Below are 24,618 nucleotides of genomic sequence, written 5' to 3' on the forward strand. Positions count from 1 at the left end.
TTATACGACGACTGTTATATAATTTGGATAACGTGACAGTTAATTATTGATTTTTACTGTTAAATTATTAAGTTGTATGGCAGTAATATATACTAGATAATCACTCATGGATGGGTGCTTGTAAGGAGACTTTCATTTTTACTACAAATAAAGTTATTTACAAACTGACTTGACGGATCATAATTGGTTAAATAATTAAGTTAAAATCGGACTTATCAAATTAAGTAGTTAGGGCCTTGTGATCTTGTCAACCGTATACTCTTAATTATTTAGTTAATTATGGACTTTCACGTCTGGTTCTAAGAGGACCGTAATAATATATGTAATATCCCGAGCATTTTATTGGTTAGAGATATACCTCTAACATGAAAATAAAAAAAAATAAAAAAAAATCAATAAAATTTGGCGGCTAGGAGGCGTACACAACCTCTTTGAAATGGACTTGGCTTACCCAGGTCTGGTGAAGGGACAAATCAACAGATTAAATGTAATTTTCATCTTGGATTTGGCCAATTGAAGCAGCAATCAAAGATAAGGGCTTGTTTGGGCGTGTTATTTTTTTTTGTATTATATTTTATATTTTGTATTATATTCAAAATTACGAATACAGAGAAAATTAGTTTTTTGAAATTATGTTTGGATTGTTTAGAAAACCTTAGACAAAATTAAAAAAAGTTGAATAAAATCTAAATAGATTTGAATTCTAAAAAACAACTCAAACATGTTTTTGAAAAATAATAACAGGGTTAATTATAAAAAAAGCCCTCTAAATTACCTGCCGTTTTTAAAGTATAAAGTGCATCACTTGGGCCCCACAAACTACTAAAGAGTACCAAAAAAGCTCATTTTGTCGAAATATTCTTATAATACCATTGCCACGTGTCATTTAAAAAAAAAAAAAAAAAAAAAAAAAAAAATTGTTACCAAAACATGCCATAAGGTAGTAAATTTTGGAACATATAAAGATTACAAAAGTTCCTATATTCATGGAAAACGACTGCGGTGGAATGCTGTCTCAGATTATTCCCAACAAAACGATTATCATTGGTATCCTAGTGAATTTTAAGGGATAAAATAATGTGATAGGATACTTCGAGTACCCAGTGAATAAAAAACAAGAATAATAAATAATAAATATATTTTGTAACCAGCTTAGTGCTCAACTTTGAAAGTATGATGGGTTGCAGACGCCTTTTCCAGCTTAAAAAGAGAAGAAAAGTTTCTTTCGACCCAATCCATTGCACCGGGCCACCGGCATAAGTTCAAATCATATGTGCTCAATTGAGAAGTAAAAAATGCATATAATTTTTACATGTATTTTGAACACATGTTAGTTTAAGGTTGCTGCACTTTTAATGAGATTAAATTACTCATAAAATAAATAAATAAATAAATTTTTTCAACCCAATTTAAAAAAAAAAAACTTTGTCAAATCTGCGTCTTGACCCAAGCAGTAGCCCCAACAGTTGTTTTCATTAACTTGGCCCGGGGATAAAATGAAGCACAAATAAAATTATCAAAGTATGAACACCCAAACGGACCATTAGGGATCCTTTATTTTTTTTTTTTTTAAAAAAAAAAAAAAAAAAAAAAATGGTGCAAGGCAAATATTGGTTTAAATGAGATTCACTGACAAATCTTAAATCTTAATCAAGTACATGAAGTTTGGGAAAGTTATCATAATGGCTCAAAACCATTATCACCAGCGATTTTTCCGGCAAATAAGAACACCTATAATGACGAAACAAGAACCGATAATGCTCCCCGCCGGGAAAGCCCAAACTCAGTCCATGTCAAGGGCTTTGTGACCTCAAAAAATACCTTCTTAAACTGTTCATTCAAGTCCTCTAATGATCCTGTATTGTCAATCACTATGTCTGCCTTCGTCCTTTTTAAATCCAGAGACATCTGAGCATTAATCCGGTTTCCAGCATCCTCCTCGCTTGTTCTGTCTCTTGCCATGAGTCGTCTAAGTTGTGTTTCAGGGTCAACCCACACAACTATAATGGGCTTTGTCCATTTGTCCATCTTGGTCTCGAACAACAAAGGGACATCAAGAACAATAACCTTAAACTCTTTCCTCCATAACTTCACAATTTCCCAGAAGATGCCAGAGGATATATAAGAAGCCAATATCCTTTAAGAAGACCAATAACCAAATTTCAGAACTGATTGATATGCAATTTCTGTGAGAAAGTAGTTCAATACACATTTCCAATAATGCATTACCAAGAATATTGTGGCAAATTAAGGCAATGTGGATAATAGTAATTGGGGTACTTTATACATATATAAAGAGTTTATACTCCTAAAACTTGACCTGCTTGGTAATCATGAAATTAGCTTGCAATAACATGACCGCTGAATTGTCTCCTTGAAGAAGTTAAGTACAGGCTGATTTCAAATTAAGCTAAATAACCAATGTTTGCAAGATAACAACTTTCTATAATCTACATTTTGAGAACCAAATTTCATCCAGCAGACAATCCAATTGAATGGTGTTAGTGTTGACCCAAAGTGGAACTAAGTTCGATTTACTCGATATCACAAAGGGAACTCGAGCAAAATAAGTAACAAAATACCGTGCGGTTTATTTTTCGAAGCCAGAAAAAAAAAAAATGAATGAATGCAATAAGTTAAAAAAATACAAGAAGAACAAGTTCCTGTAGAAATTCAATTAGTATATCATGTTTCTTTTATTACATTTGATAACATTACTTCATACTACCATAAAGCCAGACAAGAATGATACAACTATAGCCATATATGATCCAGACAAATAGAAACAATGTCATATCAAAATATGAAAAGTTCAATTCAAAACTCTGTTAACACCTCGGTCCTACTTTAGGAAGATGAGTAACCTACATAGAGTGGGTAGTTTATTAAAACACTCATGGGTGTTAAGTTCTACACTGCTTACATACTTACTAGGTGAAACTGGACTTTATGAGTGATTATAGGGAGCTTCAAATTGACTAGTTTTTTTGAGGTAATAGTGCAGATATGGTTAGTGTTTTCCCTAAGTCGTTACAAATTATATCAGAGCCACCCAATAACGTCAAGTGGTACTGGAGCACTGCATGATATGGTCCTAACAAAAACGTCAGGAGTTTAAGGGGAGAGATTGTAACACCCCGGTCTTACTTTGGGAAGATAAGTAGCTCACATAAATTCGGTGGTTTATAATGACACTTATGGGTGCTAAGTCCCACACTGTTTATTTACTATATGAAATTAAGCTTTATAAATAATTCTATGTAAGATTCAAATTAACTAGTCCTTTTGGAGTGACGGTGCAGATATGACTAGCGCTTTTCTTGGGTCGTTACAAAATTCCACACTTACAAGAAACCAAATAAAAAGAAATAAGACAAACACAAAAGGAAAAAGAATAGGAAATTTTTTAATTTTCATTAAATTTTCAAGCACATACTTAATTATCAGTACCGATTAAGAAGTTGGCACTTTTCAGGATCAGTGAACACAATTTGGCCCAATCTAGGCCTATTGACTTCTCCATCCGCTTGTAAAATGTCCTCTCCAAATGCTGCAACAACCTTTTTCCAGCCACCGGTGCCTTTCTTTAACACATCCTGTAGACAAAATCCAGTATAAAATATGGGCAAAAAGACCAGAAGCCACCAAAAGGTTAAGACCTGCTAGCAGCTTAAGGCGTTAAAACAAGAAAGTGAGAAATTCTACCAAACTTATCAAAATGAAAAGACCAAGCTCACTAGAACTGTATGATCTTTTTCGGTGAGACCATAATATAATATATTAGAACTAGTAAGTTCAGACCTTAATTACATTATATTAAGTGTGATATATTTTAAATATGGGGCCTAATTTTCTTTTTCACCGACACATGTATACTCGACAACTAAGATAAATTGCTACTGAGACGACGAAATGAGACACTTTTCGGAGAAAATGAAAAGAAAGAAGAAAAAAAAACACGCATGCAAACTCATATTTGTCGATGGTCCACATACGATACAATATGGACACGAAGATACATTACACCCCAATAGTTTGTTCAATTAATATATCAAGAATATTTTCAAATACATATTATGCTAAGTTGTGACTTGAACACATATATAACAAATGCTAAAAGGGGTAAGATATGGCTTCTCACATACTATGTAGCAAGTTCTGGGATATTTTTACTGCCAATCACAAATTACAACAGAATCATCAATTATGGAAATTTGTTCCAGCTTATTGATATGACAAAATTGCTTCTCTCATTTCTTTTTCTTTTTAATAATTGTTCATGGGCTTGATGGGAAACAGAAAATTTACTCTGCCAAAATGTCAAAATGGTTTCAGATCTAATGGAGAATTTGATGAATGAGAGAGAGAGAGAGAGGAACCTACACGAGCGATGACGTCGGCATCGACAACGGGGATGCCATGGGACTTGAATAGATTGGAGACGGTACTCTTTCCCGAAGAGATTCCACCGGTTAGTCCTACGATTCTCATTCTTTCTCCCAGCTGTGACAGGGTTTTGAATTCATCTTGTTATATAGCTCTATTGGATCCAGTTTTTTAGTTACTCACACGCAACAAGGAGCTGCAAACAATTATTAAGGTGCCCACAGTCATGTATAATATTTAAGAAGAAATATGCACACAAGGTGCCAATTTCACTTTTTCTAATGCTGTGGAACCATTTCATCATAACAAGTCTCATATATACAACATTGATAAAACCAATCCTTTCCACTACCCATTTATGCCCATCACATAAATAAAATCAACACATAATTTCATAATGGCACCATTATGACATTAGCATACCATGCATCACATTCTGCAAAAAGTGTAGCTTGACTCACCATTTTTAACATGGATCCATAAGCATATTTGCACTCTTTTGAAAGTAAAGAGCACTATTTGGATGTATTAATATACATCCAAATACACATTTATTGCCAACATTCATTTTCTTTGGTGCGCTTTTCTGTTTTAGTGAATGACACTCTTAGTTTCTTCAGTAGCTCTTGTGGGTTGAGATAGGAAATCCTTTGTCTTCGTTGCTATTTGTCATTGTTATGGAGGTTCTAAGTAAAATGTTGTCCGCTACTGTAGATGGGGGCTTCTTTTTTTTTTTTCTTTTTTTTTTCCAGGCTTTTATGTGGGATCTAGGAACATTGGTGCACTTCATATTTCCCATCTTCTATTTGCACATGACTCCTTGCTACTTTGCGAGGCAAACCCAAACATCTACACTAGCTGTGTGCCTTATTCTTATGCTTTGAAACTATTTCTAGTTTGAAAATTAATCTGAGCAAGTCAAAATTGGTTCCTATGAGTAATGTCAATAATGTTGATGGCTTGGCCAGTGTTTTAGGATACACGGTGTCTTCTTTGTCTTTGAAGTATCTTGGTATTTCGCTAGGAGTTCCTTTTAAGAAAAAATATATTTGGAATGGTGTTATTGAAAAGACTGAGCATCGTTTAGCCAGTTGAAAGAGAATGTAAGGATGAAAGGATTACCTTGATAAAGAGCACCCTGTCCAATTTGCCTACGTATTTCTTCTCTTTTTCTCCTTCCTACTAGTGTTGCCAATCACATAGAAAAGTTACAGTGTTCTTATGGGTGGGCTAGGTGATGAGTTCAAATTTCACCTGCTTACTTAGCTAGTCCAAGGTTTGCTTTCCGATTGCTTGAGAAGATTGGGGGCCCAAAATTTGCTTTTGGTCAATCGTGCTCTTTTTGGGAAGTGGCTTTGATAGGGGCATGAGAGAGGGGCCTTGTGGAGAATCATAATGGACGCCAAATATGATAGCTCATGGAGTGCGTGGTGTTCTAATGAGATTCATGGGTCTTATGGGGTGGATTTGTACAAAAATGTCAAGAAGGGTTGTGAAGAGTTTTCTAGTCATACCAGATTTGAGGCGGAAGATGTCTCTAAAATTAGATTCTAACATTACAAGTGGTGTGCAAATCAGGTCCTTAAAGGATATTTTCTTGGATTTGTAAAGTTTTGCTTGTGTAAAGGATGCTTCCATGGTAAATTACTTAGAGTTATCCAATGATTCCTATCGGTGAAATGTAAGCTTTATAAGAGATGCTCACAATTGGCAGGTGGATTTTTTGCTTCGTTTTTTAACTTGTTTTATTCCTTTAAGTTGAGGTAGGAAGGTGATCATTCTATAACGTCCTTGTATCTCATGATAACACTCCCCTTCCCTTAGAAGAGTATTTGGTAGAATACGGCTCTCTTGAAAGTGAAAGTGTCTTGTTTGGACAGCCACCCTAGGGAATATCCTCACCATGAATAACCTAAGGAAAACGCATGTTATTGTAATTGAATGGCGTTGTATGTGTACAGTGAGAGGGGAGTTTGTGGATCAACTTTTACTCCATTATATTCCATTTTTACTTATCAAAAAAAACTTTTACTCCATTATGAAATTGTCAGTGCCTTGTAGAGTGCTATTTTTAGTCAAGTTGGGATAGACCTTTTTGCTTGTTGGAGAGGGTTGGGAGGCTGTTCTCAGAGTGCAGTAATGTGAAAGATGATTCCGTCCTGCCTTTTGCAGTGTATTTGCAGGGAAATAAATTATAGAAGTTTTGAAGCCAGTGACAGAATGGTGACGAAACTTAAGTCTTTCTTTTTCACAACTCTTTACCATTGGACAACTGCTTTTGATCTTAATTTCTTTAATTTTCATGATTTTCTTGACTTGTTTTCTAATTCTAGCTAGGTGTTTCTCTTATATATTTCTTGTGTACTTGGGTTGCGCCTTTTGCGCTTTTAATGATATTTCTTTACTTATTAAAAAATACTTTAAAAAAAAAACTAGCTATACGTTGCTCTGTTCATGCATGGTTAGGATTTCACCGCATGCTTTAACTAGTTCCACCAATCCTAACCAAAGCTAGATTGCAAAATTCCTAAATCCCCTTAATTACATAATCCCAAAATGTCAAATTCTTCCAAATTTACAACCAATTTACACAAGGTCAGATCTGTTTGGCGTGTTTAATCACCATTCAGAACTTCAATTTCATTCTCTGTCATCAATTGGGGAGCATTGTGACCAGCGCTCCAAAATTCTCAATTTTCGAATGCATTCATAACTCTACTTTCATATTTCATCAAATTAATCACAGTGCTTAAATTGCATGTTCCAGCTTGTAACATAAAGCACCAATATTACAAATATACCTGCATTCCCAGCAATTAAAATGCTAGAGAACTTTCAACATTTTCCGGACCTGATTAAACCCTAACTCCATAAACTCTTCATTTCCAAATTAAAATACTATACAAAGATAGTCCCCACTAAAGGCTAAAAGAAGAACAAAAATTCACAAATTCAAAAAAGTTCGAAAAATAAAAAGAAATATTATATGCCCGTCCATTTAAAGAGCGATTTGACCAATGGAAGTCATCTCATGTTCTAAACTAGATTATTGCAGAAACTTTGAGTGAATCCTAGCGCCACTTAACAGAAATCAGGTTTACTACCCTTTAAGAGGTTCTAGGCTTAATTCTTGCCACTTACAATTTTATCAAGAAAGAAGAATAAACGAGAGAAAAAGTGTGAATCCTATACAAACTTTGATGTTTCTTTCGTTTCTTGGCATAAAAATGTAATTGCCACCAACTAGGAATAGTACCACCAGAACCAAGTAGAATCAATAAATTTTCACGGTTTCTGATACCAAACTGATGATCAAGGGAAAATTATTATAGTAATATAATTAAAAACGGTACCTTCTTTCTTTGGGTCTTCGACGACGAGAAGCTTGCAAGTCTCGTTTTGGTCTTCGGATTCTGGCTCCCGCTCCCGCTCCCGCTCCCGCTCCCGCTTCCGCTTCAAGCTTCGTCTTGCACAGGTAATAACTAGATGGGTGGTAGAGTGGAGGATAGAGAGGCAGGGTGGGGTTAGTTTGGGAAAGAACTATTGGTTTGGGTGATATTTGTGGTTTCTTCCCTCTTCTTCTGTTTAGCTTTTTATATACCGATTGCGGTCCGTAGTTTGCCTAGAAAAAGAAAATTTGGGGATGTTAACGAAAATGGGTTTAACGCTTAGTTTCTGAATTTTAAGGCCGAGAGAGAGAGAAGCGATGGAGATGCAGAGGCAACGATTTGGGTGAAGGTGACGACGGCAATGGAGAGGCCTAGAAGACAGTTGGGAGAGAGCGCGAAGGAGGCTAGAGAGTCAAGAGGCGCAAGAGAGTCACAGAATAGGAATATATAGATGTCAAAAAAAAAGACTTAATGTACAGCGCATCTAGTGTAGTGGTATCATAGTACCCTCCCACGGTACTGACCGGGGTTCGATTCCCCGGATGCGCAGTTTTGCGCTAATTGTTTGTTTTTATTGGTTCATTGCTAGAAATTCTCAACCAAATCGTAAGAGCATTTGTAATGAGCTCGTCAAAGTGAGGAAATCGTCAAAATCAACCGAGTTTCATCAAAATCGTGTCTGCAACGAACTCGTCTTTGCTACAATAAATTTGGTGAGCGCTGAAATGGCTCGTCTAGTCTGCTGAGAGCAAAGTCGATTGTCTCTTCTTGTTTTGCAATATTTTATTCAATTTCGCGGGTGAAGGTCGTTGGTCTCAGAGGGGGAAATCGATCAAGGGCGAAACTGATTTAGGGCAAAATCGATCCAGAAGATGCCGGTCGTGAGGAAAAGCCAGCCGTTGAAGAAACTGGTCGTCGTGGAAAGCCGGTTCCGGTGGATCTAGAAGCAGAGAAGTCGAGCGTCCACCGGTCGTCGAAGAAGCCGGTCATCGAAGCAGAGAAGGTTGAGCCTTCACTGGTCGTCGAGCCTCACCGGTTGTCGAAGAAGCTGGTTCGCGATGAACAATCGGTCGTCGAGCCTCCACCGGTCGTGAAGTCGCTGTTCGTCGAAGGTTGGGTCCATGGAAGTGGGTTTGGGTCCGGTCGAAGTCTGGATTGGGTATTTTGTTGGTTGGTTGAAGAATAATAAAAAATAGTATTTATTTGAAAGTAGATAATATTTGAATTGTGTATTATTTGGAACTTTTGAAAACTAAGTAGCTAAAATAACAAAAGTGATATTTTTCATCAAAATCTGCTGAAATTTTGACGAGTTCACTACAAGTGCTCTAAGGGGTGTAAATCTGGCCAGTCAAGTAACTGGTTTGGTACTGGTTATTAGAGCAGTTATCAGTTTTAACAATTATATATACCCAATTATTATCGATATATATATATATAAATAATTAAAGGGATAATTGCATTATTGGTCTCTGTAGTATGTTATAATTATTTTTCACTCCTTATGATTCAAAAAGTTCATCGGAGATCCTTGTGGTTAGCAATAATTACAAATCGATCCCTGGAGTTAAAATTCCGTTAAAAATTTCTATCAAATGACACGTCGCACCACGTGTCCCCAATAAGATGGCGACACATGTCCATCTAAATAAAAAAAATATAAATTTTTTGAAAAATAAATAAATATACTTATTTTTGAAAAAAAAACAAAAAAAGAAGGCAAAGGGGTGGCTGGCCTACCACTTTGCCTTCCTTTTTTCTTTTTTCTTTTTCAAAAATAAGTATATTTATTTATTTTTTAATAAATTTATATTTTTTTATTCAGATGGACACGTGTTGCCATCTTATTGGCGACACGTGATGCTGACGTGGCATTTAACAGAATATGTTAAAAATTTTAACAGAATTTGACTCCGGGGATCGATTTGTAATTATAGTTTACCATAAGGATCTCCAATGAACTTTTTAAAACATAGTGAGTGATTTGTAATTATGTTGTTGATAAAACCACCTTCCCGGGAGATGTATTGGCCGACCACTGAAGGTCCGAGCAGCGTAAGTGTCGGATGCTCCATTGGTAGACTCAAGGCAATAATGATAAGACTGACAAAGGGATGCGGTTAGGTGGCTGAACCCTAGGAAATCTGGGATTTACTGGGGGCCCATGCTTCACCAGGCGAGGAATCAACCTGTCAGTCACTATTGAGAGTGTACCCGAACACTGTTCACGTCAGGAGAAGTGATGTCCCTTAAAAACCGAAATAAGCTCACCTGACCATGATCACAATGGCCTATGACGTTGTCGGGAAGTTATTATTCCCCACTCGGGTTATACCCAGGTCTCAGGATTATATGGTTGGTCGGGAATGACCATGATCTTTAGCATTTATTGAGATCTTGGTACTTGTCAAATCAAGTCAGGAATTGGTATGTGGCATCATGCCTGATATCTACACATTTTACCGGTCACTGTTCACATTGTACAATAACAAGACTTTACTATGCATCAACAGTAAAATGGAGCCTATATATATATCCATCATCTAAAATGTATGAGAATGATGGATCGACACCACTCTCTCTCTCTCTCTCTCTAAAACATTTGTTTGACTTGGGCGTCGGAGGAGAACCACTGGGGAAACCCACCGTGAGTTCTTGTCATTTTGTAGGTCACTAACCCGGGAGCGATCACACCAGTACCAACTTCCACGTCACCGACCAGAATCTCCATCAACATATGGTATACAACATGGATCAATGGTGCAATTATCTCATAACTAAATAATAAAAATACATACTACATTTTTAAAAATTAAAATAAGAAAGTTATTAAATTAGCCTTAAGGTTTTACTTTTACACCTAATTACCTCGGAAATTTCATTCATGACGGCCAAGAGAAGATGAAATAAATACCATGAGCCATGAAGAGCGTCATGATGAGGTTTGGGACTAGACCTGAGCTATCCAGTTTAAACCCACAAAAAACTAGGCAATTTTGGAACTGAGCTGAACTAGCGTCTACTTTATGCTTCCCTCAGAAGCGAGGCCGAAGAGTGGTAGCACCGATGACACACGAGTCACTGGGTATAATAGAAATGCTAAACATATGTTCCCAACCAAGCCTAGGATTAGAGCTGCAAGTCCCAATTTATATTGGCATTTGCCACATAAACACAACTAAGCTATAACATTTAATAGGCCCAATACTAAAAATATGTCAAAAAATTCAATTTTTCAAAATTTCAATACCAGGTCCAGACCGGGTACCAGCCGGTTATTACAAATCCGGTTAACCAGCTACCTGGTTATTGGAGCCGGTTGGCGATTTTGGCCAATCAACTCCGGATTTTCACCCCTACAGATCGTCATTGGTCCATAAGTTTAATACAATCAAATTATCGTTCCTCCGTTTTTAATTAGATTTTTTAGTACCGACGTGGATGAGCTACGTCAGTGGTCCCTTTTAAAAAGATTTGGGAGAGAGAGAAGGGAGTTTGTCGGCTGAAAGAGAAAAACTCCTCGTATGAGTGAAAATACGGATGCGGATGCAGATGCAGATGCATATCACTTTTAGATCTTCGGATCCGCATTATGTGATTGTTATCTACATCCGCATAATTATTGTGGTTATTATCCACTATCCGCATATGATGTAAGAGACATTTTGTATTACTATCTAAATCTATATGCAAGATTAAATAATACTGTTATTACTATATGCAAGCTTAAATAAATTAATATTTCACTTGTTACCCAATTCACGATTATCAGTCATAAATGGTCATTGTCTCATAGAATAATTTGGATTTGAATTATCAAAAAAAAAAAAAGAAAAAAGGTAAATGCAATAAGATATGATTTTGAGATGATAATGAAGAAAACCTATTATAACCTAAAGGTCATATACTTACCAAATTCAAAACGACGTTTGTTTTAGTGAATATATATATATATATATATGGAATGCAAATACGGTTAATAATTCTTTAAAACCACTATCCGCATCCACATATGTGGATATTGATTTTTGCTAGTTGTATCCGTATCCACATGTGCGGATAGCGATTACATGCGGATAGCGAATGCGGGTGGTTATTATCCACCCGCATCTTCGCCCCTAACTTCTAGACTCTTCTGTATCGTTGAGAGAGAAATAACTTCATTTATTAAAGGATAATACTTTTGATGAGGAAGAATATAAATTGATATCAATTTGTGTTGATTTAAATTTTTGGTAGCAAAGTTTAAAACTTAGCAAATAGTTCGATAAAAAAATAAATTAAATTAAAATTTAGTTTCGTTTTTAAAAGATAGAGTCTTCTTCTAAACTGGATAGGAGAAACTTTCTTCAGCCCAGTCTATAAAAATAAGGAAAAAATTTATTTAACTCCTGAACTTTCATCACATTTCTAATTACCCACATAAACTTAAAAAAACTCTCAATTTAATGTATTCATCTTTCAATTTTTTTTGTTTTCCAATCTCACCTATCCGTTAGGATTTTCAAAATTCCCAAAATACCTTTATTTTTTTAGAAAAAGAAAATACAAGGATTTAGGCGTTATTAAGGATTTAACGGAATTTGTACAAATACCCACGCTTGAATCTTTGAAAAAAAATTTATATATTTTTTAAAATAAAACAAGGGTATTTTGAGAATTTTGACACTATTTAGTGGAAAATCCTAACGAATGGGTGGAATTGAAATATGGATACACTAATTGAAACTTTTTGAAGTTTAGGAAAATAATTGCAAAAGTGACGACAATCAAAGGGGTTAAATAAAATTTTCCCTAAAAATAACATGTGTCCCTTTGTATGTGAGAAACACATGCTTTGCTTTTTAATAGCATGTGCTTCTCACATACTTTTTAAATAATAAAAAATTCCAAATTTGTCATTGTAATTAAAAAAGAAAAAGAAAAAAAAGGTGTTTTCACGTGCAAAGACACGCATATAATTTTTACAGACTAAGACCTCGTTTGGCTCGCAGAATAGGCTCATGGAATGGAATGCTTATTCCTATAGAATATTCTAATGGGCCAGCCACAGATGGAGCTAGGGGGTGCGACCGCCCCTGGAGCAGGCCACCCCTAGAGTTTTTTAATAATTTTGATTCGATTCCAATTAAAGTATATATGTTGTCACTAAACTAAATAGTAAGAATAACTATTCAATTTCACTCTCTTTCATTCTCAATAACAAATATTCCATTTTTCAATGTAATACTTATTCCGCAAACTAAACGAAGCTTAAAAAACTTTCTCCAACCGAATTTAGAAGAAATCTTTATCCTATTTTAAAATGGCCTAAAACTATTTTTAATCATGAAGCTGGACCCAAGCCCCATGCTTATAGAAACTGGCTCATATTTTTGGGCTGGCCCATGTAATTTCCAACGGAAACATGTTACATGCATATTATTTGTATATCACTTTTTTAAATTAATCATTGAATCTGTAGAATCTACATGTAAATTATTGTAGATGTTACAAATTTAATGGTTGATTTAGAAAAGTTCGCTTTCCAGCCTCATTCGACTCATATCCACGAGTTCGTCTATCCGGCTCACCCTTTTCATGCTTTTGTGCCACGTGGCATTTATTATTATTATTATTTTTTTTTAAAAAAAAAACGTGAAGCTTCTAAAACACGCTAACCTTCACGTATCATCAGACGTTACCCACTCTTTTCCTCCAAAATTTTCAAAAACTCCCTCCCAACAAATCCACCGCCCCTCACTGCTACCGCCTACCGCCAACGCAGCCGGAGACTAGCCGCCCACCGCCGAGTTCGTCACCAACGCTCATCGCCGCCCTCTCTCTCTGTCTCTCTCTCTCTCCGCCTTTTCTGTATTTCGCCGCCCATCGTCGGCCATTCGCGCCACCCACTGCCTATCCGATCTCTCCACGGTTAGTCTCTCTCTCTCTCTCTGCTCACTTGATGAAAAAATAGTGAACTAATAACCTGTTCAGCTATAGTGCTTACCCAGACTTATTGAAAGAGGACAAATTGCACAGACTTCATCTTCCAGAGCCTTCCGCCACAAACTTGATTGTGTTGATTTTTCGTCTTGCAAGTTGCTTCTATTCTCAGGTTTTGCTTCTAACCTGAGTCTTTTTGGGATTTTGTTTCACTTCTGAAATGTCGTTGAAATGATTTTGGGGATTTTGTTGATATGGGTTTGTCATTATTTTGGTTTCTTAATTGTTTTTAGGGTTTTCTTTGGTTCAATTTTCAGGGCTTTCTTTGATGTCAAAGCTTTTAGTTTTTGAACAAAACAAAAAGGAGATTAGGTGTCATTAACTGATATATTTTAATTGCAAGTTTCGATTTCTTTTTTCAACTTCATTTTGAGATTATCTGCGTTTATTAATGCATCTTATTCTCAACTAGTGAAATTCTTGTGTGTGACACTTAGCTAGATTGTAGTTTGCAACTCTGCATTGCCTTGTAAATCCAGATACACCAATTGATTAAATCTCTTGAGCCTTGTGTTTTTAGCGGTTTTTAAATTTTGTACTTTTCACTTTTCAGTGATAGTGTTTTATAGAATGTTTGGCCAAGAAATAAAAAGTTAATTGAACTACTCTTGGCTTGAAATAAGGATTGTTATTATTATTTCCTGAGCAATTTGAACTTAGGATTAGAGTACTATTAAGCGTAGCTCTTAGATAGATGTTCTGAGAGCTGTAGTTTGATACATCATACACGGTTTCTACAAATTAACTATTATTAGACAGTAAGGGCATGATTTGGATCTTGTATGTGGGTGTATTATATTATTTGCTTAGAGTTTGTTAGATGCTCAAGGGCAGGCTGTGGGTGCCAACATTTAATGTCTATTTAACTACTAGCTTTGAAGTTCATATCTTTCCTTCCAATGTTGTTCTTGTTTTTGTCATTTTGAGAAAACACTCTTTTTTGGGTTATAATGCTTAATTGTCATGACTATTTCAGTGTTCTGTTCATTAGTTGCCACCTAGGGTGTTATTCTGGTGATTCAAAGAGTAGTGAAGTTTACATAGGATTTGTTTTAACTTTAAATTCAATTTCTTTGTTCTAATGTCTGAGTTAATTGGTCTAACTGAATGTTGGCTAAACGAAAGAAATATAAAAAAGATAATGTAAATACAAAAATAGTTGAGTTGAAGTTTAGTAGAGATGAAATATGGGTTCAGGTCGGGCAGTATTTGACTCACAAGGCAATATATGGTTAAAACTGAGTGATACTGGTGTTCGCATATTGTTTTTTTTTTTTCGAGCTTCTCCAAGTTTATTCTGGCTTCTATCCATGTATTATGAGCTTCTTATGGAACCACAAAATTTAAGGTTGGTTTATTGAAGCGAAATATGGTACATGTGTTTATGGTATTTTATGAATTACTTTGTTCTGTTCTCATAGATGTGTCTATTTCCTATTGAAAGTTTGTTATTGTTTCATGTAGGCAATGAAAATTGTGTTTCAGTGTGGAGTTTCTCAGTTGCCACAATGGTGGAGAATGATACTGAGATATATGGTGAGCCATATAGACGAACTCCATATCGAAGGGTTTTGCCAACTAAGTGTCCGGTTGCCTTTCTTTATGTAATATCTTAAATTTTTATAAAAAAAAAAAAAATAAATAAATAGGAAACAAAGTTTTCTCATTTTAATTTTCTTCTTCTCTCTTCTTCCTTCCTCATTTTCTCTTCTCTGTTCTTTTTGCCCGAAAACAGAGACAGCGAGAGGGAGTGAGTGAGACTGAGATGAGAGATCGAGGGAGAGAGTGAGATTGAGAGATGAGATCAGAGAGTGACAGAGTGAGATCGGGAGAGAGGATCCGGTGGATCCGTGAGAGAGAGAGAGACCGAACGGAGAGGGAGAGAAATCGGGAAGATCGGACCCGATCTTCCGGTGGGCGAGCTGGGTGACGCCGGCGAGACCAGGGAACGCCGGTGATGCGATTTCCGACGAACCCGTGGGCTAAAACCCATCAACCCAGGAGCTTGGACCCGCGACCCAAACCCGACAGATCCGGGAGAACCCGTGCGACTTGAGCCTTCCGGAGGTCCTCCATGTCCGGCAGCCAGATGCCGATTTCCGGCGGGCTAAGGCGATTTTCCGGCCGATCCACGGAGACCCGTCAGAACCGAGAGGAAGACCCGGTTCTTCCTGTGCGTTTTCCGGTGGCTTTTCCGGCGGAATCGGTGGCTTTTCCGGTGGATTTTCGGATTAAATCCTCAAGGTATAAATACCCTATGATCTAGCTTGGGTATTTTGATTTGTGATTATTTTGGAATTAGGGTTTTATGATTTTGGGGCTTTTCAATTGATTGGTGATTTTCTGTTTTTGGGTGATGATGGCTGAATGGTTTTGAATTGTGTTCTCTGTGTGTTGGTTTTTCCGGCCAGTGATGTGTGTGTTCACTGTGGGTGGTTGCTCTAGCCAGTGGTTGTCGTGATGCTTAGATAAAATTGGGTACTTTTAGTGCTGATTGTGTTCCCTGTTCTGTATAGGCAGTGAGTATATGTGTGTAGGTGATTTTGGATGAATCCCCTGTTTTGATTTAAGGTTTATGAGGTGTGATTATTGTGGTCCCTGTGTGTTGATCCTGGCTGAAATACTGTCCTTTGGTGATGGGTATTGTTGGACTCCTATGGGTTTGTATATGTTGAAATTTTGGGTGATTTATTTTGGGATTTTCTGGTAATTAAATAAATGGGTCGTTGTTGAAATTTAAGTTTAAATTTGATGATGAGTTGATTTCTGTGGATTTTAGTAGATCAGTTTTATGTAGAAATTTATGAGTATTTTATGTGTTTAATTTCTATCCTTGAGGAATTTTACAAAACTTTCCAATTAAATTTCTAGACTGAATAGCTTTGTGTTTGGAGTTATTTTTGTAGGGGATTTTATGAGAAGTACCAAATGGATTTAATGTTGAGTATTTGTGATTCTTTAATAATTTTCTTGAGTTATGGGGATGGAAATTGGTTGTGGATTGAGGGCTAATTTGGGACCTGAGTTGGGTAGGTTGTGAATAATATCATGTAGAAGACAGGATAATTATTGAAGATTTTGGATACTTCAGTTCTATTGGAAATTGTTAATTTCATTTGGTTAAATTGTGAATAAAATTCTGGTTATTGTTGGATTTTTGGGTGAGAGGAACGATTAAATGGGTATTACAAATTCTGAAAGATTTTGGGTATTAATTTATGTTTGGATATTAGTACTGGAAATTATTAAGGTAAATAATTTTTATGCTTTAATTTATAGTAGTTGATTTACTGAGTGGTTGGTGATTTTCTGGATTGTGATTATTGGGAATTATGAGGGATTGGGTTTTTGATGAATTCGGTTTTGTAGAGTGATTTTCTGGGTGTTCGGCTGGGTTTGTGTGGTGGTGGTTACAGTTGATGTGATAGGGTGTTTTGGATGGGTGCTTTGATTGGCTAGTTGTTGTGATGTAGTTTGGGACCTTGTTAAGTGTGTGTGTGTGTGTGTGTGATGTTGGGTAGAACCCGTGTTTCCCTGTTGGCCAAATACTGCCTTGATGTTGCAGGTGATTTTGGGAATAGTCCTGTGGTGAATTTGGGTAAAGCATGGGGGTTGCTATTATTTTTGGAAGATTTACTGTGATTGGACTGAGTGAGTCACACTTGTTGGTGGTTTAGTCATTAAATAATAATGCGAATTTATGGATGTTGACGGGGTATAATTTGGAGCTCCTAGTTACGTATTTTGTAAAGTATACTTTAATTAAGTTTTAGACTACAAATTTTTTAGAATATTCTTCTAAGCTTCTACTTTCAATTTATTTAGGTAAAAGCTCAACCCCGTCGCTAATGGAAAATCCAGGTAAGGGAACACTACCTAAAAACCCCGGCAAAATTTTAATAAAACTTTTCAAAAGAAAAAGTCGGGGATTTTTCCTAAACTCATTTAATCCTTTATATTAATTGTCTCTTTATTATTTTGTCATGATATTACTCTTATTATCAAATGTGATTGAAAAATCATGTGATTATATGATATCAAATGTATATGTGTTATATGAGGATTTCATGAGATTTTGGTATAGTTGTATTTGTGCATCATATCGTATATGTTGCATGTGCTCCATGTGAGCGATAAATGATGGAATCATCGTAATTATATGTGCATATATTACACAAAGTTTTACCCCACGGCTGCATCGTGTCTGATCCGGATCCATAGAGGTAGCATGGCAAACACACCAAAAGTGTGGGCTATCGGTCGGGAGGACTTCACCTAGGGAAGTTCCTAATCCGTCGGCTCTTCTCTGTGACGACAGGATGAGCAATTAGGTCCTTCGGGATCGGTCCTTTTGGACGTGCCAAACGTAACGTGCACCGCACATGGTTAAATTGCGGAGGTGGGCCGGTGGAGGGTAAAACTGACACACTGTATAAATGATTCAACACCATGCTGCATTTGATCTATTTGCATGTTATTTAACTGTTTCTTTATCTGCTAAATTATTTGAATTTTATTTAAAACTCCTGAAAAGAAAATTATACTTTTATTGTTGTGATTTCCTTACTGAGTTGTCAAACTCACCCCTTATTTTCTCAAATCTTTTCAGATAACACAGTAAGACGGAGTCGTTCCTTTGTAATGGCGTAGACCTCGCTAAAAGCAATAATTCATTGTAGATCGACCAAACTTTTACTTTGTATAGTATGTCTCTTATTCAAATTCATGGCGTTGTAAAGATTTATTATTAGACAGAAATAATATAATAAGTAGTACAATCTATATGTTTTAAATGTACACTTCTTTTTAAATGGTTTTTAGCACTCAAACTCACGTTCCCCTTATATCCCAAAATGGGGGCGTGACACTCTCTCTCTCTCTCTCTCTCTCTCTCTCTCTCTCTCTCTGTGAACTAGAGTCCGAAATTGGCTCTCCCCGACCAGAAATTCAAATCTTTGTCTTCCTAGGAGGATTGTTTCCAGCGCTCCAATTTCTTCGATATCTACGGACCTCAAGTTACCCTCGTTCTCTTGAATTGTTTACATATTTTTCGCATTGACTATTAAGTTTAGAATACTTTTTGAACACAGAGAATTTATACTCGTTTAATAGATGATTCTGCATGATTCGGGGATGTTTTGCCAACCCAATGAACAGTATCACGAACAGAATTCTCCATCTCTTTAGCAATTGTACTTCTGCCACTCACTTTCACCAAATTCAGGCCCAACTAATCCTCCAAAACCTCCACTCAAACACCACCATTGCCCACCACTTCATCGCTGCCTCTCAATCGTTAAGGCTTTTGGAATCCACTCTCACCCTCTTCGCCCAGCTCCACAGACCCCATGTTTTCATTTGCAACACTCTCATCGGAGCCTTCTCTCACTCCCACATCCCTCCTGTTTCTCGAATGCCAAAAATGGTGGACCATTGGCCAACGTACAATAGATGACATGGTCCAGAAAAATCAGCGTTTGGTGGTTTTCACCTCAAAAGCATCCAAGGAGGCTTCTGAAGGGATTGCCTATGAGAGGAGATAGGTGGTATAAAACCAATATGAGTCCTATTATATGTTCTCCTCCAGGTCCTCCTCCACTCTGATTTTGGTAGACTGAGGACACAAATATTTCCCATTATACCAGAGCTAATTCTGATGGGGTTTGAACTTACAGATGGGAATGGCGGGATGAAAACCGGTTCGTGTCCAAACCGAGCAGAATCATCTTCCATGAACACAACTTCAAAGTAGCTTGTCCTAGTGAACTATTTTCGAGATGTGCCGGATGTAACTCAAGCTTGCAAGGATAATTCAGCTCCATTACTTAGCGTGGTGAACACCTGCTATGAAGCAGCGGGAAAATGATGACCTAACTTCATTGCTGTTGATTTTTTCAAGGTATGGATATGAGTTCAAAATCTAATAGTTAAAGCAAAATAATGACAAAAATGATAACTTAACTAATTTGAAAGGTATTATAGTATAGTCAACAGAGAGTAACGAATGAAAGCATAGATTTTAGCTGCCTAAATGAGCGGCAGTTTGGTTGTTCTGATGGTTCAACTAAGATACCCATTGACCTAATTACCAATCACAATCACATCACAATAACAGATATATATGTTATCACATCCAGGGGATACTATTAACACTAGGACTCAACTATAGGAGGAGATAAAAACTCATGTTCCTTAAGGCAAATGACCATAAAGGAGCCGGCCAACAGCGGCTAGTACTTCTTCTGAAGGGCAAGGACCTTGCACCAAGCTGTCCTTGCTGTGATATCAGCTACCCAGGCACTGACATGTGGGCATGAATCAAAGAGCTTTTTAGCTTCTGTGCCCATCAAGTATTGTACGCCGGGCAGGTGGTTAAGATCTGCCAAGGTGAAGTACTCACATGTCAAGTATTTTGACTGAGCCAGCCCACTTTCATAGATATCAAGAACCTTAGCCAGCTTAGCTTCGTTCTCCTCCACAACTGCCTTGTCCTCAACCAATCCAAACAATGGCTTTAAGCCAACTCCCAGGTAAGCTTTGAAGCTGGCGGGTCGAATTTGTGCGCCTCCACCTCCATCGCTACCCCTATGATTGCATCCTGCTTAGTGTGTAGGCATACTAGATTGGGCCCCACGTTGGCATACAGCTGCGCGAGGTACTTATTAATTGCCCTCGAATTTGTAATAGGATGAAAAACAGTAAATCATGCACATTAAAAGCATATCAAGTACTGTACGTCGGCAGTTGCATATAAACTTATATAAACTTTACCAAGGAGCGTCAAATGTCCATCTTCTATTGCTGGAGTCAGACCGAATGGCTGCATCAACAAGGAAATGTTAGTTCAAAACATACTAACAAATAGAATGGATCCTAAGAAGTAGAGCTACAAGAATGTTAGTATGTTTTGATCTAACATTTCCTTGTTGATGCAGACATTTGGTCTGACTCCAGCTATAGAAGATGGACATTTGACGCTCCTTGGTAAAAGTTTATATAAGTTTATATGCAACTGTCAACGTACAGTACTTGATATGCTTAATGTGCATGATTTACTGTTTTTCATCCTATTACAGAATCGAGGGCAATTACCAAGTACATTGCCCACCAGAATGCTGACGAGGGGACCGATCTGGCATGCCGAGACACTGAGCAGAATGCAATCATAGGGGAGGCGTTGGAGGTGGAGGCGCACAAATTTGACCCGCCAGCTTACCTGGGAGTTGGCATTAAAGCCATTGTTAGGATTGGTTACGGACAAGGCAGTTGTGGAGGAGAACGAAGCGAAGCTGGCTAAGGTTCTTGATATCTATGAGAGTCGGCTAGCTCACCCAACATACTTGACATGTGAGTGCTTCACCTTGGCAGATCTTCACTACCTGCCTGCCGTACAATACTTGTTGGGCACAGAAGCCAAAAAGCTCTTTGATTCACGCCCACATGTCAGTGCCTAGGTAGCTGATATCACAGCAAGGCCAGCTTGGTGCAAGGTCCTTGCCCTTCAGAAGAAGTACTAACCGCTGTCGGCCGGCTTCTCTATGGTCATTTGCGTTCAATTAATGCGCATGAGTTTTAATCTCAGCTTGTTAGAGTCCTAGTGTATAGTATCACTGGAGTACCCTCTCACAGCTGGGAGAAAGAATGAGAATCGTAGGACTAACTGGTGGAATCGCTTCGGGAAAGGGCATCGTCTCCAATCTCCTCAAGTCCCATGGCATCCCTGTTGTCGATGCCGACGTCGTCGCTCGTGTATGTTCCTTTCTCTCTATCTCTCTGCAAATTCGCCATTAGACTTGAAACCATTTTGACATTTTGGTGGAGTAAATTTTCTATTTCCCATCAACCCCATTAACAATTATTAAAAAGAAAAAGAAATGAGAAGCAATTTTGAAAATCATGTCAATCAATTGGAACAAATCTCCATAATTGATGATTCTGATGTAATTTGTGATTGGCAGTAAAAATCTCCTACATAATATTTTTTTGATAAGTAAACTTAATTCATAATATGTAAGAAGCCACACCTTATCCCTTTTAGCATTTGTTATATATGTTTTCAAGTCACAACTTAGCATAATATCTATTTAAAAATATTATTGATATATTAATTGGACAATCTATCAAGAAGTAACGTATATATGTGGACCATCGACAAGTGTCTTTTTTCTTCTTCATTGTTTTCTTTTTTTTTCCCAAAAGTGTCGCATTTCGTCTTCTCAGTATTGGTTTATCTTAGCAGTTGTTGAGTATACATGTGTCGGTGAAAAAATAAGTCCCATATTAGAAATATATCACACTTAATATAACATAATTGGGTCTGAACTCACTCATATTTCTAGTGTGTGTTATATTATGATCTTACTGAAAAAGACCATACAGTTCTAGCTGGTGAGTCTAGTCCTTTGATGTTGATAAGCTTGGTAGAATTTTTCACTTTCTTGTTTGGTTTAACGTCTTAAGCTGCTAGCAAGTCTCAACCTTTTTGGTGGCTTCTGGTCTTTTTGCATATATTTTATACTGAATTTTGTATCCAGGATGTGTTAAAGAAAGGCACCGGGGGCTGGAAAAAGGTTGTTGCAGCATTTGGTGACGACATTTTACAAGCTGATGGAGGAGTCGATAGGCCTAGATTTGGTCAAATTGTGTTCTCTGATCCTGCAAAGCGCCAACTTCTTAATCGGTACTGATAATTAAGTAGGTGCTTGAACGTTCAATGAAAAGTAAAAATTTACCCATTTTTTGTTTCATCTTCAATGCTTTCAGGTTATGGCTTGCGCCTACTTCCTTTTCCTTTTTTTTTTTTTTTAGTCTAATTTCTTTTTCTTTGCTTTCTCCTAAGTGTCGAGTTTCAAACTGAATTTATCATATTTATATGACACTGTTTCTATTCTTCTGGATCATATATGGCTATAGTTGTATCTTTCTTGTCTGGCTTTATGGTAGAGTATGAAGTAGTGTTATCAAATGTAATAAAAGAAACATGATATACTAATTGGATTTCTATAGGAACTTGGTTCGTTTTATATTTTTTTTGACTTACAAAATACCATACGGTTTATTTTACGAAGCGGTATTTTTTAACTTCATACAATTCTTATTTTTCTCTAGTTCCTTTTGTGATATCGAGTAAATCAAACTTAGTTTCCAAGTTGGGTCAACACTAACACCATTCAATTGATTGTGGGCTGGATGAAATTTGGTTCTCAAAATGTAGATTATAGAAAGTTGTTATCTTGCAAACATTGTTTATTTAGCTTAATTTGAAGTCAGCCTCTACTTAACTTCTTCAAGGAGACAATTCAGCGGTCATGTTATTGCAAGTTGATTTCATGATTACCAAGCTGGTCACATGTAATTTATTTATTTATTTTTTTTTGTGGTCATTGGAAGCGACTCACTTTTAATCATATGAAATGATACCCTTGAAGTTCTACATGCTATGATTTTCATTTGTGCAGGTCAAGTTTTAGGAGTATAATCTCTTTATACGTACATGGATAAATTACGCCAATTACTATCGTCTACATTGCCTTAATTTGCCACATTATTGGAGATTTGTATTGAACTGCTTTTTCACAGAAATTGCATATCAGTCAGTTCTGAAATTTGGTTATTGGTCTTCTTAAAGGCTATTGGCTCCTTACATATCCTCTGGTATATATCTTCTGGGAAATTGTGAAGTTATGGCTGAATTAAAATATGCTTTACAGTTTTTTTTTTTTTCGTCTATTGACTGCCAAAAAGTATCTTGTTCTGTTCTTGGAAAGGAAGACTATCAATAAAAGACCACCTGTGTTTTACAAGGACTGTAAATGAAGACCGACTCATTTTTTTTATTCTTTATTTGATATTCTCTACAAGTTCTTCAGATTTTTTTTTTTTTTTTTTGTTAATTATCCCTCATTTGTTAATTATCAATAAAAAGCCACGTCATACTTTTTGGTAGCCAGTGTATTTCTTAGTTCTTGTTGCCATTGAAAGCTCAGTTTGGAAGACAGTGTATTTATTGGTGGTTGAATTAAATTTGTATGGATCATTGGCAATTGGCAATTCCCATCCAAATTGAGATCCACCATTTACATGAAACCTATTTGAGTTGGGCTTTTCTTCATAAATCTGGCTCCCCCCCGTTTTGTTTTGTGGAATAGGGAAAAGCTTATAAGGGTGGATCTTTTACATTCTTGATCTCAATGGAAGAAAGAGTAGGAGATCCAGCGGGAATGTTACCAAACATAGGGTAAATAACAGCTCATTTAGCTAAAACATGTGCACGCAAATTGACAGTTTTAGAAACATTTTTAGCATTCCAGCTATGAAAGTAAGAGAGACCTAAGGGATCTTTCTTTGTTGTTCTTGTTGGAATCCACTCTTGGAGTGACAAATTTATGTTATGATCCAAAAATATATGAATTCTTGATGCGGTAATAGCTTCTAGATATTGTTCTAGAGAAACATTTGTAATCTCATTATTCTTGACAGTGGAAGATCTAACTAGACTAAGTCCCGTAGTTTTCCCTGTCACATTGGAGGGTTTTTCAAGTACAAATCTAGATGCCTTGCCTGTGGAAGATTTGATTTATTTCTCTACATTGTTGGTGAGTTGTTTTTTGTGCTAAATCGGACTATTTAATTTGCACAAAGAGGTGTAGATAATTTTCATTGTGTTTGTTTATAATTAGTTTTCACCCCCCTTTGCCCCTAATAAAGTGGTACTAGAGCTTTAGTTAATTGTTCGTGTGTACATGAAGTGGTCCTACCTAAAAAGAATTCTCTGACATTAAAGAAAAAAAAAAATTACTCAAAAGAATAGAAGAAAACATAGGAATAAGATAATTACACCTTAAGGAAACAAAACTTT

The 24,618-nt window shown here is 36.6% G+C and overlaps 1 protein-coding gene, 1 long non-coding RNA gene, 1 other non-coding gene and 2 pseudogenes across 4 annotated transcripts; 3 read left to right on the forward strand and 2 right to left on the reverse strand.

Moving 5' to 3' along the window:
- Positions 1-1,584: 1,584 nt before the first annotated feature.
- On the reverse strand, positions 1,585-8,186 carry LOC133851014 (dephospho-CoA kinase-like). 2 transcript variants are annotated; one of them, XM_062287303.1, is made up of 4 exons: positions 7,740-8,186; positions 4,384-4,503; positions 3,451-3,596; positions 1,585-2,137 (listed from the first exon to the last, which is right to left on the reverse strand). In XM_062287303.1, the coding sequence occupies exons 2-4, from the start codon at positions 4,489-4,491 to the stop codon at positions 1,732-1,734; spliced, it is 660 nt and encodes a 219-aa protein (XP_062143287.1). In that variant the 5' UTR covers positions 4,492-4,503; positions 7,740-8,186; the 3' UTR covers positions 1,585-1,731. The 2 variants fall into 2 exon arrangements, with proteins under 2 accessions (XP_062143287.1, XP_062143286.1); XM_062287302.1 differs by having other exon boundaries at positions 4,384-4,582.
- Positions 8,187-8,253: 67 nt separating this feature from the next.
- TRNAG-CCC (transfer RNA glycine (anticodon CCC)) lies at positions 8,254-8,324 on the forward strand. The gene has a single exon. It is a non-coding gene; the product is annotated as a tRNA-Gly (tRNA).
- A 6,834-nt stretch (positions 8,325-15,158) lies between these two features.
- LOC133851168 (uncharacterized) lies at positions 15,159-18,553 on the forward strand. Its single transcript, XR_009895759.1, has 2 exons — positions 15,159-16,004; positions 18,370-18,553. It is a non-coding gene; the product is annotated as an uncharacterized LOC133851168 (long non-coding RNA).
- A 1,437-nt stretch (positions 18,554-19,990) lies between these two features.
- Positions 19,991-20,731, reverse strand: LOC133851526 (glutathione S-transferase-like; annotated as a pseudogene).
- Positions 20,732-20,820: 89 nt separating this feature from the next.
- Positions 20,821-22,761, forward strand: LOC133851527 (glutathione S-transferase-like; annotated as a pseudogene).
- The last annotated feature ends 1,857 nt before the right edge of the window (positions 22,762-24,618 follow it).

This window comes from Alnus glutinosa, chromosome 12 (genome assembly GCF_958979055.1).
Source record: "Alnus glutinosa chromosome 12, dhAlnGlut1.1, whole genome shotgun sequence".
Taxonomy (NCBI): domain Eukaryota; kingdom Viridiplantae; phylum Streptophyta; class Magnoliopsida; order Fagales; family Betulaceae; genus Alnus; species Alnus glutinosa.

Excerpts from the sequence above, each read along its gene's own strand:
- LOC133851014 (XM_062287303.1), bottom strand. The coding sequence starts at position 4,491 with ATGAGAATCGTAGGACTAACCGGTGGAATCTCTTCGGGAAAGAGTACC. Across the intron at positions 3,597-4,383 it reads ATGCCGACGTCATCGCTCGT|GATGTGTTAAAGAAAGGCAC; the intron begins GTAGGTTCCTCT and ends TTTTGTCTACAG. Across the intron at positions 2,138-3,450 it reads AAGTGCCAACTTCTTAATCG|GATATTGGCTTCTTATATAT; the intron begins GTACTGATAATT and ends GTCTTCTTAAAG.